At 48.9% G+C, this 21,371-nt stretch overlaps 1 protein-coding gene across 1 annotated transcript; it reads left to right on the top strand.

Moving 5' to 3' along the window:
- Positions 1 to 64: 64 nt before the first annotated feature.
- Positions 65 to 20,295, top strand: CSUI_003610 (uncharacterized protein). The gene is made up of 18 exons (XM_068063806.1): positions 65 to 1,193; positions 3,016 to 3,261; positions 3,924 to 3,992; positions 4,607 to 4,837; positions 5,464 to 5,535; positions 6,316 to 6,559; positions 7,044 to 7,142; positions 8,541 to 9,014; positions 9,735 to 9,807; positions 11,570 to 11,650; positions 12,967 to 13,158; positions 14,479 to 14,619; positions 14,861 to 15,277; positions 16,315 to 16,395; positions 17,709 to 17,768; positions 18,680 to 18,877; positions 19,769 to 19,813; positions 20,035 to 20,295. Exons 1-6 carry the CDS (start codon positions 512 to 514, stop codon positions 6,354 to 6,356), a joined length of 1,341 nt encoding a protein of 446 aa, XP_067924219.1. The 5' UTR covers positions 65 to 511; the 3' UTR covers positions 6,357 to 6,559; positions 7,044 to 7,142; positions 8,541 to 9,014; positions 9,735 to 9,807; positions 11,570 to 11,650; positions 12,967 to 13,158; positions 14,479 to 14,619; positions 14,861 to 15,277; positions 16,315 to 16,395; positions 17,709 to 17,768; positions 18,680 to 18,877; positions 19,769 to 19,813; positions 20,035 to 20,295.
- The last annotated feature ends 1,076 nt before the right edge of the window (positions 20,296 to 21,371 follow it).

Genomic DNA, 21,371 nt, shown 5'->3' on the forward strand with positions numbered 1-21,371 from the left:
CCGTGGGCCCTCCGGGTACGCCAGGGCACGTGATCGTTCAGCCACGTGTTTCTTCCCCGTTCCGATCCTTCTCAGATGCAAGCCGGCTGCGAAGCTCCCTGCGGTCCGGAGGTCACGGAAAAACCTTCTAAACCATCTGTCCACAACCCAGGCGTTCAGGCCAAGAGTTCTGTGCGTTGTTTTCTTATGCATATCAGAACTCTTAGAAGTGAGGTTGCGCTTTGATTACTTCTCACACGAGAACGTGAGAAGGCCGCAGGGAAATTTTTGCCTTCCTGAAGATTTCGAGTTTATTTTACAGGTCAAAGACGGCGGGGGTAGTGGAACGGGCCTTACGCAGTAGCTCCTGTTTACTCGTCAAGTCGCCTTGGTCTCCTTTCGCCTCAGGCGGCTGGGATTGCGAGGGCTGCTGCCTCCGCAGCGGCGTGAGCAATGCGTATCGTACCCCAATACTCTAGAAGTATTTGCTGGTGGCGGGCGGAGGAATTGCTGTCTGGGGTCCATTGTCGAGATGGACCACAAAAGCGCTGAGGGGGGTCTTCCTCCCCTCGATTCTTCCTATAGTTCTGCTGCATCTGCTCTCTTTTCTGGTGGCGAGAGCCGCTCTCGCTCCTTGTCTTCCGTAGGAGGCCGTGAAGGCTTCGAAGCTGTCCAGGCAAATCGAGCTGGCGTTAGGGGTAGGGAAAGCGGTGCTGGGAGGAAAGAGAATGAAGGGAGCAGCAGTCGAAGACGCAGCCGTATTCCTCATCTGGTTCACGGAAAGAAAACCGAGGTTCGCTCACGTCGGGGGCGATCTGTGACTCTGTCTTTACTACTTCTGTCTCTTCTTTCTCTTGTCTTGCGGCGACTGCTCGTGAAATGCGGGTATTTGTTCTCAAAGCCCCGCAACGCTGGCAGCGTCGAGACTTTCACTGAAGGCCACGTTCATCGGCGTTTAGCTTCAGGTGGAGGAGAAGATGAAGTGACCCCTCCGTCCTCCTCTCCTCTACCAGCATCCCTCGCGGCATGCACGGAAGAACATCAGGCAGAGTTGCTCAACATCTCGCCTGCAAGGCCGGAGGGCACACCTGAAGCAGAAGAGCTGTCCAAAGGCCAAAAAGCTCTGACGACAGAGGGGGTGGAAGTACCCGGAGGAGGAAGAAAGAGAAAAACTCCACGCGGACCGGACGGCAATGCCCAAACGGGAGTACCACGTGAGTATCGAGGGGAAATGGTGATACGCGTACAACAGTTTCAGGAGGACCGGTATGGTTCTTTAGAAGCAGGTCTGAAGTTCTCTTAGGCTACTCTCACCGTGTTTTGCTTTTGGCCTGAGCTCTTACATGTGCTAATTTCGACGGCAAAAACATTTCATGGGTTCATATGAAGCCAACAGTGTGAAGGCTAATGTCTACAATTCGTATTCGGGGATTAGGGATGTACACAGGGTGTCAAACAGGTACGGAAGCACGCAGGGACAAACTATAGGAAATGACTACGGATGCTTTCTGCGGGGCCTGATGAAGATCGTTTGGCAGTGAACGTACGCGGCCTGTTTCAGTACTGTCGTCTAGAGTGCCGCTTCCTTCTCTCTTCTCGCCCTCTCTGTGTCGTCTACGAATGAGCGCTGTATGTACAGCCCTGCGTCAGGGGAAAACATGTTCACGCTGCTTTTTCTGTCTACGTACGTAACCATATGCATGGGCGAAGCCAGCTATATTTCAACTAGAATCGAAGGGCACAGTGGTGGTTGTACAGCTGATGTTGGAAAGCCTTGGGAGGTGTACCGAGAGTAGAAACAAAGGATATGCTGCTGAGCCATCGTTCTTTTGAGAGCGAGTCCAGGGGTCTCCGTCCCGCGTTCAGGTGTCCCGCCGTGTCTAGCAAAAGACTGAAGACGCGTCATGCAAACAAAGAAAGAGGGAAAAGCAATGAGAAGCAATGCGCCCTAACTCCCTAGAGCCTAGCTTCCCCGCACGTTTTCCGTTCACCTGTCCTCAGCTATTACAGCTTCATGTCTTTGTAGAAATGCTTAGTGCCTGCCCACAGATAGAACGCCGCCCTGCCAGGTGTATCATTAACCTTCATACCTATCTAACTATCTGTGCACCTGGTATGCAAGGCTCGCCGAAAGAGCTAAAGAAGCGCGTAACGTCCTGCTCTACCTCGCTCATGTTTACACACCCTTGGAATGCCTTCTGATTCTTTTCAAGAAAGTTTCCACTTCCTATCTGCTTCACGCGCTATTTCAACCAAAAGCCCGTAGACGTGCGCCGGTTCTTCAAAGTCTCCTGCACGCGAGCAAAGAAGTCATGTCGGTGTATATTCTCATCCCAGCTCACTAAGTATCGAGCTGTTCTGCCTCTTCCTCTCTGGTTTGTCTTCCGATGAGCCTTCTGGGTCAGAGCCTGAGAGCTCCTCTCTCTGGCTTTCGTGTTGTCCTTCTGACGGTTACATAAGTGCACCTCGACGCTTGATCTATCGTAAGAAGAAAGGGTTGCTTACTTGTTCACGACAGATTAGACTCCCAACTACAGGAGTTCATTCTCTCCATCGTTCTCCGGATTTCTTCTACCAGGGTCTCGTTGTTCTTTTCTTTCTTTGGAGGCCTTCAGAAGACAACGAAATGGGAGGGTGTGGCTACGACCGAATAAGAATGGAGTACGGAGAAAGGGTGCAGTCTATCACGAAGACTAATCTTCTCTGCCACGACAGTGATCCGTAGTGGGTCAACCGTGTATCCACTGTCGGGAGACTTACCCATGTATGTGCGTTTATCAAATGTTAGAGACCACCTTGATGATGATGCGTCTCTTGCCCAAGTTCATTGGTGCATGCGTTTTTTATCCACACCTTTCTTTCTTCCGTATAGAAATGTCGTTCTGCTTCTCGGTGTTCTTCAGTTTCGTTGTGCCCTTTCTGTTTGTCTCCTGCTACGACATGGAAGAAGTGTCGGCTATGATCCACCAAGGCGTCTCCTTCGCTCCTTCTGTCTTATCGTGGTGCCTTTCCTTTCTTTCTTTCGCTTGTCCCCAGCAGCTAAGCAAACCAGAGGAGACCGGGTTTTGGAAGTGCTTGCGGCACACCCACATATTGCTGCGGTACTCATGGAACCGCTGACTCCCCCTGACACCTCCTCCCGCAAGACAAGCGACGGAGAAGCACGGCAAGACGCAGAGCTTTCTACCGCGTCGAGGATGATGAGCCAAGCTCTTGTCGTCGAGGAGTTTCCGGATTCCGGGGAAGAGGAAGAGCCTGGGGGGCCGTTGAGGAGATTCCCGGGTGAGTCAGACCAACGTCACCAGCGGAAATGCTGTGTCTGAAGAACGTACTGCACTATCATGCACCTACTGTTTGCCGATACGTGTGTGTGGTAAACGAAGAAACGAGGAAAGAGGGAATGATGAATAGCGCCTGAAGGCACATACCTTGTTGATTGCCGATTGCGTCCGTGTACACCGGAGGACGATCGTTGCCCCTGTCGGATCTTTACTTCAAAGGAGTTGGACCAGGGTAAATAGACTGACTGTCGTCCAGACAGCCACAGAGAATAATGAAGGGGAAGAAGTTCAACACTTTGAGAAAGATAGTTCTTCCAATAGTTCCTTTCTGGCCACACTCGTAGAACTCAAGGGAGAGGAAGCTCAGGAGACAAGGACTGTCTCTGACGAAGGTCTGGAAAGCTATTTTAACTTGTGCCGCTTACCTGTGATCGCTTTCACCTTTAATGACTATTACTCACCTGCGATCTCTTCGTCTTTTGTCCTTGCTTCTTTAAAGTGTAAGAGGTGAGGGAGGGAAGAAGAAAGAGGTCAGGAAGAAGGGAGTAAGACTGAAGAAAGAATTCGAGTGCTCGTCTCCCTCTAGCATATGAATAACTCGGAGATGACCTTTTCACTATGAAGACGTAGTTCGGCGTCTTCGTTCTGTCTGTTTCGTCGTAGAGCGGAGAAAGCCTCTTGCAAACGATATTCGGGGATTATCCAGCGATGGATATGTCAGTATCGAAGATGGTAGGCGTTTGCTAAGGCGATGTAAAGATTCTTGTTGCTGTTTCCCCCCCCTTGTTCCACTCAGTCATTCGGGGCAGAAAACAACTTGCAGCAAGCGGGGCCGAGCGAACGTAGGAGCTCGTTCTCTTCTTCGTTCTCTGGCTTTCTCTCTGGCCAGGGTTCCATTCTCTCGTTCTTTTTTTATCTTCTTCGAAGACGATCCAAAGAAAGAATAGAAGACAACGAAAGTGAAGGATGTGGCTAGAGCTGAATAAGAACGGAGAACGGGCGCAGTCTATTGCGAAGCATATTTTTCTTTACCACGACAGAGAACAATACTGGCTGAAACGTGTATTCTCAGAGAAAACTGTCGGGAGAGTTCTCCATCTGTGTAGGACTACCTTGGTCATGATGTATCTCTTTCTCAAATTCTTACATGCGTGCGTCTTCTCTCCGTACATAACATTGTTCTGTGTAGAAATGTCCCTCTTCTTACCGTTCTTCATTCAGTTGCGCCGCTCCGCTAGTATTCTGGTGTGAAATGAAAGAAGCGTCGGCTATGGCCTACCATGGGTGTTCCGCTCCTTCTTTCTATATCTTTATGCCTTTCCTTTCTTTCTTTCTCTTTTCCCCAGCAGCTAAGCAAACCAGGAGAGACTCGCTGGAGCTGCTTGCTGCACAAGCGCTTACGTTACTCATGGACTCTCCGTCTCCCCCCCACACCTCCTCCCGCACAACAAGCGAAGACGAAGCAGGGGAAGAAGGACCATTTTCTACCCCGCCGAGGGCGACCAGCCAAGCTCCTGTCGCCGAGGGGTTCTCGGAATCCAAACAGGAGCCTGAAGGGTTGCTGGTCAGACTCCTGAGTGAGGCACGCTATCGTCTTCGAAAGAAACGCCGTGACTGAAGAAAGCACTGGGGTATCATCCACTTATTGGTTGTCTATATATGTGTGTGGGGACACCGAAGTCAGAAGGACGGAGCGAACGATGAATAGCGCCTGAAGGCCTGAACTTCGTTAATAGCCAAGATGCCTAAGTACCTCCAGACACACCCAAAGATCACAGCTGTGTTCGTTGGATTCGTGCTTCGAAGGTGCTTGAGTCAGGATGGATAGCTAGGTCTTCCAGGCAGCCTTGAAAGAACAGTTGGGGGCAAGATGTATCAGAGTTCAAGAACGACAGTTCTTCCGATAGTGCGTTCTGGCGATGCCCGCAGAATCAGAGGGCGGGGAGGCCCAGGAGCCATCGATTGCCTCTGATGAAGGAGTGGGACGTTACTCTAGCTTGTTACGCGTGGTCTCGTCTTATTTTGCTCATGAACGTGAAGGGACAGGGGGTAAGAAGGAAGACGGAGGAGCTAAAGAGGAAGTGAGGGGGGACTGGAGAAGTGGTCCTAGTGTTCATCCTCCTCTATTGTATGAGTCCCTCGGAGACGTTCTTTCACTATAACGATGAAGCGCAGCTGTTTCTTCTCTCTGTTTGGTTCGTAGCGAAGGGAAGGAAGTTTTCTGCAGACAATGTTCCGGGACCATTAAGAGATGGGCATGCCCGTATCGAAGGCGGTAAGCGTTTGCTATGTGGCGACCCAAGTTGCTACTCCCCTCTGTTCTACTCAGTTGCTCAGGGCAAGCAGCAATTCCAGCAAGAAAGAGTTTTCTCGGCTTGAACTTGTTTGCGGAGTGGACTCTGTAGAGCTTTTGATGTACTTCGGTGTTTTTCTTCTTCGGCTACGTTACAGTTTCATCTGCTGTCTGTCTCTCGTCTCTTTGTCGAACTATTCCTACTCTTTTCTCTCTTCGTGAGGGTATAAGGAAGTAGTCGTGTTGCTAAGATATGTTCTCCTTTCCTCGGGTGAGCTTTCGGTTTCGTTTGCGCAGCGTTGTACGTACGTATGGTGTAGCTGACGTTGTCTTCGATCCCGGGCGTGACGATCAGGTTGTGGAATAGTATGGCGTGTGCGTAAACAGGGCATGTACACACCAAGTATATGAAGTGCCTGATGAGATGTTCATCGACTCTTCTAGCCTTTCAACCAAACTAGTGTCGAAGGAGTGGTCTGCGGGAAGAAGAAACAAACATGACCAGGAGAAATGACTCTATGACCTTCACGCAAGCCAACTCGACTTCAGATCGAGTGACGGTAACACGAGCGAGAGGGAAAGGGAGACCGACTAGGTTTCCTGTTCTTTGTTTCGTATACGGAGAAGAAAGGATAAGCTGTAAGACACACGCGGGTGTTGTGAGAGGATGGTAGGCCGACTGTGGACGTAAAGTATGTACACGACCTCTTACCTCAAGACGATGTATGGGATTGGAAAGCAAGTGTTAACTCTGTTTGACAGAACCCGAAGAGGGAACAAGCGTGGGAGTCAGAGTATGCTAGCAAGAGAGGATGGCGGTGATGCGGTTCTTTACTCGACCATATCGGACACGGATTATCATTTCCCATGAACCATCGAATCACGCTGCTCGGAGTATAGACAGCAGCATGCAGCCACACGGGCTCCGTGCTAATTGACTGTTCTCCCGTCTGCTGAGGGAGAGATACATTGGAATCCCTGTGTTTAATTTTCAAGTGCAGAGCAGGTATGTGTTCGCTTGGACACCTAGAGTACCATGGGAATGTACGTACGCTGCGTGCATTCATCAGAAAGACAGACTCTCTCCACGCTCTGTACCGTAGTCTTTCTCTCGGTCTTTCCGTCCCTACCTGTTGTTGCAGTACGCTGCGACGACTGCTGGAGATAGCCGGGTAGCCACCACTGTACCTACGCCCTTTATGTTTGTCCCTACTTGCCCCCGTCTTACAGACGCGGGTCTTTCTGGGGGTCCAAGAACAGCATTTCCGGTCTTCGCGTAGGCGTATAGAGCAGACGTGGACAAGACGCCGAGGAATGGCTGTTGCTGCGTGTTGACAGTTCATGGAGATTTCTTATACCGTGATGAAAGTTTCCGGTGTCGTGAAATGCGCACCAGGGTCGCTCTACGCCCTTTCTCCACATACCCTTCGCCATTCACATCGTCGTTGCTTCTGTTTGGAGTTGTTCCTTTTCTATTTCTTCTTTGGTAGATGATGACTACCAGAGTGAAGCAGAGATGTGGTCAGACCCCGCGTCAGTGCAGCTCTTCCGAGTTCGTGCTAGGCGTTACATCGACTCACTGATTCTAGGTGAGCTTCCTTTCGTTTGTCCCTCCACATTCAGGAAAGACGAGAAGAGACTAATAGGGCCAGCCTTTCCTCGGGGATGGCGTCCGGTTGTCTTTCTGTCTTGGACTGAATATGCCGGAACGGCGGACAGCGGGATGGCACATCTTATATCTTTTCCAATACTACGACTATCTGCGCTCCCTCAGCTAAACTATAAGAACCAGCCAGTGTTCCCATGTCCTCGGAGGTTCTTTGCTCTCCAGGCTCTTCACGTTGGATTACGGGCACCAATCAGCCTGCGTTGCCTCGCTACTTCTCTTCTCATTGCTTAAGACACGCAGCACGGTCGCAGTTTTCTTCCGGCATGAGAATTCCGCAGCGCCGAGACTAGCTCTTCTTCGTTCGCTTTCTTTTACCTTGCATAGTCTAAGGCTTGTAGTTCTGCTGGGATGGAAGTACTCCGTGGCGCTGTATATATATATATATATATGTATATACACACCTTCAATAGAGAAGTTTCCCGAGGCGGTGCAAGTTCCTTCAGCGTGACTTCTCGAACGCACCCAAGCAGTAGAGAGGTCTGCCGGGAGCCAGGGTATATATCATCTACCTGGGCTGATAACTATATAGGTGTGTATGTCTGCAAGCAACGAAGAACACCCATAAAGCAGGGAGGAGCAGTTTCTCTACCTTCCATGTTCTGACGCCAGCGCATCGGGTGGCTCATTCACTCTCTGTTGGTCTTGTAGCTCTGCCATACACACACACAGGTTTGGCAGGATGTGGCCACAGGACTTGCTTCCTTGCTACATGAATTAGATCACACAATCAGCGAACCTTCTTCCTTCGGATGTACTCCACCTTTTCACAGACAAGCGGCTGTAGTTATTCTCGCACGTAGTGCGCATTTTTGCCCCCCCCGGCGTCTTTCGAAAGGGCATATGTATGTGGTGATGTGGAAAAGGTTACTATAGTGTCTTCATCATAAGATATCCAATCTGCGACGCAAATGTCTTCACGTAGCTCTGTTTTCTCAGAGACCCTTTGACAAGTGCTGTAGCTACAACCAATGTAGCTTGAAAAAGATCTTCTTCCCCCGCCCGTTCATCGTTTGAATGGCCAGTTGACTGAGTGCGTCCTGTTGGCGTACTGCACACCGCTATACGTGTAGCGAGCTTTCTGCTACTTTCGTTTCCTTCTTCAGAGGGGTATATGTGAACCTGTTTCTTTTCTCTCGTTCTGTCAATGGAAACGTATGTCTGTGTCTGTCCGGTTGAAGCCGAGCCAGCCGGGAGGGCAGCCAGCCGCTCTTAGCTTATATAGTAGGGGAATGAGGCCCCACGAGTACTGGCTTCCTAGGAAGACATGGGGAATCTCCCTCCCGGTGCTTCTGTCCTTTGTTTGTGCCCGTTGGCTCAGACACCGCGGAGAGACAGGAGCAGTGGATTAAGTCTGGTATCCCTGTTGGCCAGGTTCAAAATACTCTTCGCCAGGCATTTGGCCGAGCGAGGTGGAAGGGGAACGCGACTGCATCTCTCTGTGTCTACAAAATCCTCATTTTGTTCCAGTTCTATCTTGTTCGGGGAGTCGTCGTTAGCAAAGCCACTTCTCGCTCTATGGATCCGGAACTCGTGCGGCGTCTCCGTGCAGCTCAGACGTCCATTGAGACATCATGAATTCGGACGGGAATGCCGCCGGCCTTCGTTTCCTCAGCTCAAACGTTGTTCACACAGTTAGTCACAGAGGCGTCTGAACCGTTGAATGACCTAGTTCTGCGGAGGAACCTCCGCGAGGGGCATAAACAAGGATCTCATGATACACCACCAGCGCAAGGAAAAGAAGGACAGAGTGGGGACGCTATTCTTGCAAACCAGCTTCAAGAGGATAAAGCTGGTAACCTCTTGCCCCCCTGTTTTCTTTTTCCGGCACTGCCGTTCTCCGTTTTTTTACCTCCCTCTGTTTTCCGTCCCTCGAGTAGAGAACGTCGTCTGTATGATGTCATGGAAGACTTACAGCTGCGTTTCGACGTCTTCGACTACGACACACCTATTTTTCATCATCACCTTACACGAAGAGTGCGCATGCGACTGTGTAGGGAAGAGTCCACGTGCACATACATTTGGGGCGGGAAGAAAATATGGAAATGAGCGAGATCGGCGTGGTGTTTGCGTACACAGATACATCCAAATAAGTAGGTATTTCTATCAAAAGAGATGTATAGCATGCTAGCTGTCTACATGGACAAGATGACTGAGTCTAACTACACTTCCAGTCCTGTGGAGTCACGATACCGGGCACAACAGCAAAGAGAGGAGTGATTCAAACTAGGAGGAGAGGACGAGGGGGTATAGACTGCCACATGCTGTGATCGAGTCGGGCCGATGGGTGGAATGCGTGAGTCGTGTTTTCGCTTGTCTTCTTTCTCGTGGTCATACAGCGGGAGGAAGAGCCGGTGCCATCTAATACAATCCTATTTCTCTTATCGATGTTAACGGTCATGCCTTTTTGCCCATGGCGTTCTAACGACTTACAGACCCTGGGGAGCACGAAGGGGATGTCTGTTTTGATGTTGATTCCTCCTTTTTCATGTTATTGTTTTCAATTCTTCTCAAGGAGCTTAACTCGAACTCGTGGGTGCCTGCGTTTGCTAACTGGCTATCTAGCCAGCCTGCTAGTTTTACCGAAGGTATGTTTAAGAAGAGAAAAGAGAACTGAAATGCGTGACTTCTTTTTTGTTTTGCAATCTTCGACATGAAAACAGGTAGTGCTCTTCGGCAGACTAGTTTCTCCGGATACGTCATCGTCTATGTTTCTGTCGTGCCCTCCTTTGAAACCTGTGACCGCGGCGAGAAGTGTAGCGACACCGAATAGTCGTTTTCTGTGTCACTTCAGAGGTGGGTGTCTCCTTCTGTCTTTCTTCGTCTTCTCGGCTATTTCCTGTTGGAAATGAAGAACAAGAGGTGAACGCTTCTCCGTGAGGACGTTTCATAGCAACCGTAGTTCTTCCGATGTGGATAGTATATCTTCGTGGACGTTTTGAACACAGTGGAAAGGAATCAGATAGAAGAACAAGATAATAGAAGAAGAACAAGGGTTGCAGAAGGGGGTGTGGGACTGGAGGTTGATAGATGCATATCACTCTCTTTCTTTCTGCTGTATAGACGCGTGCATACGAAAACATACAGTATCTTTATCGGCTTTCCAGCAGGCATGCCTAGAAAGAGTGCAAGTTACACGCATCGCATGCTTACCGAAAATGGGGGGGATGTTTTCCTGTTTTTGTTCTAGCGGCTTCGCTTTCTTTGTCTCCGTCTTCGACCTTGTGCAACATTTACAATCTGAAGTATATGTGGAATACATCCAGTTGTTCATCTACATCATACTCGTTCCGTCGCGATACACGGTTTCTGCTGCATGGAAAGTGAAGTCAGATGCCAAGTCTTGCAGATCGTGAGCCTTTACCACGTACTCAAGCCTGTTCCTTGAACGGGAATCTCCACCCGTGTAAGTACAGTCGTGTAACTGCTTTTTCCTCAATCACAATGAAAGGCAGGTACACAGAGGACGCAAAGTTCTCCGCATTTTGATGGTGGTGGTCGATGATGTTGGTGACTACGGTGCTCAGTTCTTTTCCTTCCATATAGTTTTCTGTCTGCATTTCCTGAGTGCTGTCTCTCGGTCCTCCTCAACTGCCTTGACCATCTGGGGTCCATTGTGTGCATTCTGTCACAACGGGGCAAGGGTTATCAGTGAAGTTTTATGTGGAGAAAAGACAGACACCTTAGGTGTCTTCACCTCCCCTGAGTTTGCCCTATTGAGCGCCTCACTTTGCTAGGAGAGAGTGAAAGAGATCAGCAGACACAGCAAAGCACAACAGGAGAGAGAGGTAAACGAAGAAAAGAGAGGAGGCAAAAGAAGGATTTTTTACAAAGTCATCTACATAGCACGCCTCCGACATTTCTTTCTTCTTCTCTCTTCCTTCTTTGTCTCGGTCGTTGCCCCGGTGTGTTCAAAGAAATTGAGAGTATCTACTTCCCCTATATACATAGATATCTATATATACGTATATCTATAGTACTTAAGCAAGAGATACACTCAGGTCCCAGACGTCGTTTATACAAGGTTTCGGCGTATGTGTGTGGCCGTCTCAGACGGCGGAAAAGAATTTCTCGCCTTACATGGTCTTCTAGGATAGATTTCTCAAGAGGATGTGAAGACTCCCGGAGCGACTCTACACCAAGCGTCTGTCTGCCTCGTCCCCATGTACAGGAACAGAAGGTGTAGCGGTTGTTTTCCCACACGTGCGCGTTTATATCTCTTTTTTCTTTCGTTGACTGTTTGCTCATCTGTTGTTACCGGTCCTGTTTGAACTTCCATTACAGTGTTTGCGTGTCGTGATGAAGTGCGATCTTTTATTGGGATTGCTCTGTGTACGTGTGTACATGCAGCTGTCCCACGTGACAGTATCTTGGGGATACTGATGATGAGCCGGTCTCTTCTTCCTGACAAGGAGGTATCTTCCGGTGCAGGTAATAATAACAGCACTCAGAAAGGCCGACGAACAACGACTCTGACTCTAGTCTTCTTTGCCTGCTTTGTTTTCCCTTCTGTCCTGTGGCGGGGTGGAAGGGTTGTATTGGTGATTATATGTAGATACGCGTATCAATTGGGAAAGCTTTCTGACAAACCGCCAAGCCAAGCTTCTCCATTTTTCCTGCTTCTCTGCGTGGAGGTAGAGATACACCTCTTCTCTTAGATGTATGCCTAGTTTCTTTCTCTCTTTTCTCTCCAGTCATCTGCATTTGCAAAGACATCACCCCGTTCACCCACATGTCTATTTGTCTATCTATCTCCCTATCTGTCTATGTCGACGGATGTCCTATATGTAGCGTAAAATCAGTTCGACGGTTTTGTTTGTTGGCTAGTACGCAGGCAAACAACGGAAGCGTGTGCGTGCATCGTACCGATATCGTTCAGGTTCGCTGAAAAGAGAAATCATGCATGGCAGCTTTCCCAGGAGAAGGCAGTACCCATGCACAGGACGGTGTGTATCTACAGCTGGTTGCCTAGTACCTTCTGTCCTTGACGGGCCATTCCGCCGGCACCGAAGTTTGGAAGTACATGGGATCGAAGCTGAGGAAAAGAACAGAAGACAGACAGGCGGCACACCAAAAGTATTTAGGTTTTGTAGTTCGCTATAATGTGTTGCTTCCTTTCCTTGGTGACTCATTTCGATAGTGGATGTACGCAGTTCTACGCTCATTTGTATCTAGCTATATTCATATGTGTACTAAGACTTCTAAGCATCACAATGGATAGAAAAAAAAATCTGTCCCCCTGGCGTGCCCGGTGCTTATCTGCAGCGTCTTCGTACCGCTGCGCCTCTTCCTCCTTTGCCAATGTCGCCTACCCCTATGTGTAGGACTTTCTTATGACAACTGTATACAGCATCGATTGAAACTCGTGAGCGAATTTTTTGTTGTGCCTGTCGTCTTTCTCGTGCCGTTTCTTGGCCATTGCAACAACAGGTAGTCTGTGATCCTTCAGGATTCTCCTGTATAAAAACAAACAGCCAAAAAGGCCTGGGGGCACAGAAAAGACAGCGAGAGGGAAGGAAAAAAACAAACAAGCCGGTGTGAGAGCTACGATGATGGCACACTCAAGCGTTCGATCGGAAAACCTACGAAAGAAACGGTTGAGTCGTGTAAGGTTAATCAGGCCGAATGAAATTGGGCTGGAGTGAAAGAAAGCACGAAGACTAGTCATGTACCTATGCATGAATGTGTATGTATGTGTGTATGTAGGGAGTAGTGATGTACCTGTGTATGAATGTGTATGTATGCAGGTGCAGAAGAGACATCACCAAATGCGCTGCCCGAGGAGATGGCCGAGGGTGCACCCGACCCTGACGTTTCTCACGCCGTAAGCAACGAGCTCATTTTCGCTTACGCAGGACGAGGCTATAGACCTCTAGCGTCTGATACCGACCTCTTGCCGATCTTCAAACCGGCATTCTCCACACGGATGATTCCGCTAGGTGAGTCGTCGAGGAGGAGAGTGAAGGGAACTTCCTACATCCATCCTTCTACACAGAACTTGTACCTCTCTACTTTGTATTTGCACCTCACCCAGGAGTGAGAATCATTTTCTGTCCTAAGGCTAAGGGAGCTCTTCTTTCTTTTTCAGTCAAACATGAAACACCCATAAATGGTGTGGGTTGGTTATCAATCAAGAGCTTCATAAAGGTGAGACCAACACAAACAGTGAACAGACACGCGCACCTCCCCCGTACATGGGAGACTCCTCCCGTGTTGGAGAAAAATGCTGTCTGTCTCTTTGCGTTTTCTCGTTGCCCCCGTGTACCTCAATGTATATCCCGTTGTCCGCGAAAGCTCTCTTTCCTTCCTTGCGCATACCATAGACGTGCGAGGCGTCATCCTTCTCAAGCAGTGAGTGCTCTCATTCATTGTTCTAAGGACGCCAAAGCCGCTTTCTGTACACTATACAGGGGTATTGTTCATATCTCCCCTCAAAATCCTTCGCCCAAAAAGCGTAGCTGTGTCAGGCTAAATAGTCTCGCTCGCGTCGCTCCCCTCTCCCCGTGCTTTGTTTCATCGAGCCGTTGAGTACGTACTATTTTTCTTCTCTCTCGCTCTCAAACATCCCCGTCATGCTGCTCTAGAACACTTCAATAACCTCCTCTTATCTTAAGAGAGAGAGAAAGATATACATGCTCCAAGTGCGCTTTCTCGAATCCCTAACGTGCATTATTGTAAAGAACCTAGTGTAGTGTTTGTTCGGAGTTCATCTTTGACGCCACCTGGAGAAGACATCACATCCTACCGTAAACCAGTCTAGTAGGCAGGACGGAGAAGTAAGTATCTCTCTCTACATCTTTATATGCATCTGAGAATATGCAGATATATACCTAGAAAACACTTGTGTGTCAACGTGCCTCTCCTCGTCAGAAGAGGATACTCCCCCAGGAGCCGTACCTACGGAAGTTCTTTGTTCTCCTAGTATTGAGGGTATAAAAGAGAAAAGCTCCTCGATTGTGAGAGGGAGAGAGAGGGCATGACCGGTCTCTTTTTTGACTTCTCCCAGAAAGAGCGAAGAGAGGGAAACAGGCAGGTGGCGTGGGGCAGGGTCAGCTGTAAGACGCAGATCCATGTCTATAAAAAAAGAGAGAGGAGAGGAAAAAACTAATAGTTATGGCTAGTAGTGGTTTTCTCATTTGCGCCTCATGATATACAGACAGTGGGAACACTTCGAGTCTGCTGTCAATCAGCCAGTCCGCTCCGGCATTCCTTTTTTCATGCTCCACTTTCCTTTTCATCTTTGCTGTTCTTCACATCAGAATGTTGAGAACTAAGACGATGACGGGCAGGGCTTCAATTCTCTTCCTTCTTTCCCCACTCTGGTTCCCGGTGTCCTTCTTTCTGGTTTCCTTCTTCTCCTTTCTCTCGTCTCTCTCACAACCGCCTCAAAGTCCACCGTGGTACGTTTGGAATAGGTGAATACATTTTACGAAAAAACGGGACACTGGCGGCTTAGAAACATGAAGTTTCGGCTGTCGGTGGTGTTCCCTTGCCTCATCGTATTACGACAGCTATGCCTAAATAGATAGGTACATAGAGCTATATAGGTGTGGCGTGAGATGCTGAGAAACCTTGGAAAGCAGGCAAAGCCGACGCTTGTTTTGGTTCTCCTCCGTCATCTTTCCACCCGTCCCGCCCCAGGTCAACGCAGCCTTGGAGATGGAGATCAGTGGCGTGAAGAAATGAAAAAACTTCTTCTCAGTCTTCGAGGACTCTTATGGTGGCGCTTAAAGGTTCTCCGCGATTCGAACTGCAATAAAGTCGATGGATTAAAGACTTTGCTGGCACATCTCGCAGTCACGGATCTTGCATTATGTAGAGCTCGGTATGCTATGGATATGCTTCCCGAACTTCAGTCAGATACCGATTTCCGACAGCTGTGCATCTCAACAGAGAGAGGTGCTTTCTATGTTTGGTCAAGACTTGGTCTCTATGCAAAAGCGACAGCTTGGGCTAGGAGAGGATTAGCGACCATAGTTGCCAGGACGCTGTCAGATGGCAATTTTCAACCGCAGGGGCACGTCGGTCGTCCTGAAGTTACTGATAACTACACTGCTGGTAAGCTATATATATATGTATATATAAGTTGTTGTGTCTGTATATATTCTATGCTGCTCTGGTAGGCTGAAGAAGCTATAGATATGTACACATGGGTTTTGATGCACTCTGTATTATAGTTTTTGTAGGTAGGTAGAGAGAGAGATCGAGTTGCGTTTTCAAGGTGTTCCCGCAAGTCTCGCGGAACCAGCGTTGCCTTATTCCGCTCATGGGTCACGGGGTAATCTGTATGAGTACTCTCGGTATCCCTGTATCCGTGGAGCTCTCTTCATAGACATATCACGTACCATAGAAGTGTTGTCTCTATCTTTGTATCTATATAGCTCCCTCCATCTACACATCTTGTACAATGGAAGTACTGCTTGTGTTTTTGTATCGATATAGCTCTCTCTATCTACATAGCTTGTGGATATGAGCTCCATGTTTAGGAGCCCCTTGTCTACCACTCCCCTCCGATATTGGATGATATCCGATGTATCGATTTCTAGTGGAGCGGTGCTTGTTCGCATGGTACCTTTTCAGACTCTAACTCGAATGAAACATAAACAATACCTTAGAAATACATGCCGACCCGTTATGATTCCATCCGCTCCACGTGAAGACATTTCTCTATTTCGAGACGTTGACTCCAGATGTGCTACTACTACGCTTCAGCTTCTTCTTTTCGATGCAGGCCTCTTGTGCTCGTGCTTCGCTCGTGATCAATGAAGAGATGGTACGACAGAGACAGCGAGATAGAGATAGGAGGAGGGAATGACCGGGCAACAAGGTTATCGGATGGTGCTGACCATAGTTGAATGATTGGAGCTATCTATCTACCTGTCTATCTATTTGCCTATCTGTCTATGTATTGACCTCTCTGTCTCCCTGTCTATCCATCTATCTGTCTTGGGTCTATCGATCTATCTATCTGTCTACCATCTGTAGACAAGGTTTGTGTGAGTACCGCCTGAGTCAGGCTCGAGCAATCCACAAGCCCAGCTTTCAGAATGGCAGCCGGTCTCTTTCTCATCATTGACTTCTGTTGTTCTTCGTAGAATTGAAGGTTCGATTGAGACAAGATGGCCTTAGCCGCCAGCTGGCGGAATGGATGTTCCAGAATCCTGATCCATCAGCGGGTGTGTTACGAAAAACAACCAGACTGACCCTTTCTCTCCCTCTCTCTTTGTTCTCTCTATCTTTCTGTGTCGCTCTGCTTCTTTCCTTCCTTCTGTGTCGCTCAATTTTTTTGTCCTCTTGAAGCCAGGTAATCTTGTTGAGGATGTCAGAAGAAACCCCAGTAGAGATGGTTGTTGGTCAGACTTCCAGCAATCTGTATCTCCAGTCTCCGTGTTGTATTCGTTTCTTCTTACGTCTCGCTCTCTTTGAAAAGGTAGATAGGGCGGTAGGTGATCTGCCTTCACTGTCTACTTGTCGCGTTTATCATTATCCTCACAATGTTTGGCCGCGTTTCTGTTTAAAGGGGAAGAACCGTTTTCTCTGATGCAACCGTCTCTCTCTTCGTCTTTAGATCAGAAGAAGATCACCATACGCCGATCTCTACTCATTGTTTCTCATCAGGTGAATCTTCTTTCAGGTGCAGTGATAATAACAGTAGCTTGTTGCTGAAATGTCGACATGACTGCGAGTGAATCAATAGCACGTTCCTTTCGATGAAAAATCAAAAAAGCAGAGAGATGAGAAGAAGGCGAAGACAGGTCCCGATGCACTTCATACATGGAATTGCTCATGATATGATAGCCTCTAACGTGTAACCGAGTTGAAAGCTTAGCTGTTCTAGTTATCATTACTTCTTTTCGTAATTCACTTCATTCCCTCTATGTTTCCACCATATGTGAAGGGTGTGAGATGTTTGCCTTCGGAGAAGTGGAAAGACAGAGAGGTACCAATTGAAATTTCAGAAAGGACGAAGACAAGAAAAAGACGAAAAAAGGATACGACCTCAGTAGCTGCCGAAGAACCCGGGTGATGGTTGTAGTAGTAGTAGTACTAGTCGCTGTTTTCATTAGAAATGTCTCATTCACATCAAAAAGAGAATAGGTTCCGTTCTCGTATTCTTCCAGCCGGATGGACGATGCCATCAGAGAGAAACTTCTGATAGAAGATCATTCATTTTTCTTTTCTGAACATGGTGTATGTATGAAGGGAACTACGCTAAACGCGATGGAGTCATATTACAATTGGTACGACAAAAGTTCAGATGAAGATCTTCAAGGTTAGCCGGTGTCTCCGTCTCGTTTTGATGCGTGGCCGCCCAAGAGCATTCTGTGGATAAGAGAAAGAGGCGGCCAGTAATAAGATCCCCTGTCCTACCGGGAAAAGGACGTATCAGAATGACGAATACAAAGGCACTCGAGGAGCTCATTTTACTTGCTGTTGTCGTTTGCTTCTGTCTTTTGTCTTTTCCTTCCCGTTCTTCAACGAGCTACAGCCATCGACATTGTTCCGCATGCTCAACTTTTCCGTCATTTCTCTCGACAAGGGTTGATGTGTAAGTCAAAGCCCGATCTTCCTTTAACAAATGAAACATCTCTCCTGGCGTCCTTATCGAGAGTCTTTCTGTTTATTTGGCCTCGCGGTGTCCATACGCCAGCCGTCACCAGGGATTCCCTTCTTCCCTCGTGTCTATCGAAGTCGTAATAGAAAGAAGATAACCAAGGCTCGGCTGGGTGGACATGGCAGTTGCGACTTGATCTGCCGGATACGTTATCTATCTATCTATCTCTATCTATCTATCTATCTAATGCGTCCCCAATGTATTCAAGTGAGATAGCAATCGTGTTTGAAGGTGCTCCCCTCGTATTTATCCACCTGGGTCTACCTCTGTCCTCGGGACTGGATATGTATTTGTTGGAGAAGCAACAGTAACCTACATCGTGTCCTTCAGCTCGTCTTTCCTACTTTCATCCCTATCTTCAAATGTGTGCAGATATTGAGCTCTGATGTTTTGCCTCGAAGATATCAGATTTATAAGCTAAGAACTGCAATACGTGGACACCGCCGTGCCCGCCCATCCCTAGGCACACAGCGGGCAGAGGTAGAAACAAGACAAGGAGCTAAGCAGTGTCCCTAGTTGGAGTTCTTTTCAAAGGGACTGCTTCCCGTCTTCGCTTGTCCCGTGATAGCTTTCCTTTCCGTTCATCGCGTCGGTGATATCGTATAGAAAAAAGAATACTTCAATACAACTCATTTCACAGAAACCTTCTCCTCGCTTCCGCTACCGTGAACTAAAGTGGATTAAGGCGACCGATCCGTCAACATCTGTAGACACACATGGCGTCCCCTTTTGCCGTTAGTCTTTCTGCACGCCTCCAAAGCAGAAGTCCATCTAGGATTCTTCTCCATTTCGACGCCACAAGGGCATACCTCTCATCCGTCACTTTTCTTTCGAATTCTCCTCAGGGTCTCCGGTCCCCACGAGGACGCCAGGTGGTACCTTAACGTTTTCACCACCTGCACCACCGCAGCTGGGTCAACAGCTCCCGTCATTACATCCTAGTGAACGGTCTCCAGGCATGTCTTCCGCCGTGCCCTCCGCCTCGTCGACCCTTCCATCCCAGCCGCTTGATATCATTGTTATCGAAGATACATCGGATGAAGGTACGTACTGGATATGCATTATTTCCTTCTTTCTGCTGCCTCGGCGTGACTCCTCATTCTCTCCGAAGGAGCCGAACGATTGTCGTAGTTTCCCTCCGATTGTCTCAGTCTCTGATTGAGGGGTTGGCATCAGTTGTTTGTAAGCAGTCCTAGATACAGGCGGACGCCTCTTTATGCGTACAAAGTGTCTGACCGTATATAAGTGAGGCTACAGTAGGGAATTATGGGGATGTGGATGTTAGGTCTTCATTATATTATGCGGGTGTTCCCTTTTCCTCCTCGCCTACTGCGTGTTCAAATCGCTCTGGTACAAACATGATCTAGTGACGGACATTGCGCCTTCGGCCCGGAGAGGTGGGGAAGGAGAGCAGGACCTGCGCGTGGATTTTGCGAAGAAGCTGCTCGGGCCTCCGCCTGTTTTTGTCATGGTGAATGACGCCACGACGCAGGTCTTCTATTCGTGCTGCAACAGACTAAGAGCGCCTCTACAGGAGTATGAGAAGAAGAGGGAGTCTGGCCGCCGGTTCGGAGAGAGTAACGCAAACTTCGGTTTGGAAGGAAACGTTGAACGCCCTTGTACAGTCGCGACCTTCTATACTACGGCGCTCACGCGTCCTGCACAAAGTGAAGCGTACTTTGACGAACGGGACGTCGTGGCACGCTTGGGCCGAGCGTTTTTTTTTCTCATTGACGTCGGACTCGTCTGTACAGACAGCGTGATCGGCTAATCCCCTGACCAAAGGCTAGATCTAGAGCTTCTCCTCTCTTTGCGCCAGTGCACACAGAGGAAGCGAGCAACCCCGTGGCATTTTCTTCAAAAGAACACTTCTGCGTGTTCTTTTGATTCTGATAGTTTTGAGCATCGTGTGCTACTGTTTCTTCTGTGTACAGACGATATTTCTCCTGAGTGACGTGTGCGGGGGTTTCTTAACGGAAGTAAGCCATGAGGACGACGGACACCGACGATGCCTGTCAGGAGGTTCTGCGGTGACGCCATACAGTTCTTACATATTGCAGCTTGTCAGTGACGCAAACCTGTCATCTTAACAGAAGAGAACAGATGCGGGACCTTTGTCGGGATTGTTTGATCTTTTTCAACGCAAGCTGAAGAAGCCCAGCCGGTAGGCTGTGTGTGTCCCTCTTCCTTTTTTTCTCAGCACGAAGCGACCACTTTTACCCTTTTGGGGGTTGTCCAGACAATCCTGAGGATGTCGTGCTAACGTAGCCCTATAGAACTGATCTTCGAAGCAGTCTCCAGCGTGGACAGCAGAACAGTTCCCGAAGGGCTAAGCGACGATGGCCCTGTCAACAGAACCCTACAGGGTGAAGCTTCCTGCTTGTCACGCCCTTCCGCAAGTACAAAGTCTCTTGAGGGCGGAGCCAACCATCTTCGTTGTTACGAGCTCTGGGACAACCTCTAGCATTGCTGCATGGCTTGTCGCGACGCCGGCTGCAGGCGGGCAACGTCTGCAGTACCTTGTCAGCGAAAAGAGAGTTATTGACGCTGTACGAAAAAATCGCTTCAATCTTTTTTGACAAAGAAAGGAAGGCGGCCCAAAAAACCCTACGAACGGCCCCAGAAGCTTAAGCACGAGGTAGCACATCTCTTGGTTCCTCCTCACGCGTTCTGAAGCAAAACGCGTTTCTATCCTTTACAAAAGTTCTTCCGCCCCAACCTGAACACATTAGACACATCTGTTAGTTCCTCCTCACGCGTTGTGAAGGAAAACGCGTTTCTATCTCCTACAAATGTTTTCTCGCCCCAACCTGAACACATTAGACGCTTCGACTAATCTAGCACGGGTGTACAAGCACCTGACTTTCGGACAAGGGATAGATGAATAAAAGGACCGTGTAAGATCGCTGAAGACAGTGATATCAGGAGATGTGTCTCAGCAAACGACGTCACCCGAGTACAGACAGTGAGAGAGTGCTCCGGGCGGCGACAGCGTCTCTTACGCGGCAACATCTTTTACCGCACAAGAGATGCTGTCGCCGCTCGGAGCATTGCCTGGTTACCGCGCCGCTGCTGGTGGTTGCCGCACATATTTGGATTCCACGGGGACGAAAGGGATGCCACATCTACACACAGCGCTAGGAGCAGATATAGCGAAGCAAAACTGTGGTGCTTAGGGGTGTGCGTCGGGCTCCTCGGTCCGCCGCGTCCCACATCTTGGGCGACGCTGCTGCCAGTGGAGGCGGCGGGCGCGGCTAACGCGCTCACACTTCATACTAGCGCAGAAATCCCATATTTACTGTAGGACGCAGTCGCATCACCTGCAGGAAGTCCACCACGTACGCCAGGTCGTTAACGGCTTTTGAAACAGTAAACGGGAGTCGCAGCGCGGAGACAGCGTCTCCCTTATACCATGGCCTCGTAGAAGGCAAGATGAGACCATGTCGAGGTCACCAGGTTGCAGTACTTCATACCTGTGGACGCGATCACAGTTTCTCTTCTCCGACTCCTGCTTTTCGGTCAGATTGCGTCTTGCCG

Source organism: Cystoisospora suis (assembly GCF_002600585.1).
Source record: "Cystoisospora suis strain Wien I chromosome Unknown contig_1635, whole genome shotgun sequence".
Lineage (NCBI taxonomy): Eukaryota > Apicomplexa > Conoidasida > Eucoccidiorida > Sarcocystidae > Cystoisospora > Cystoisospora suis.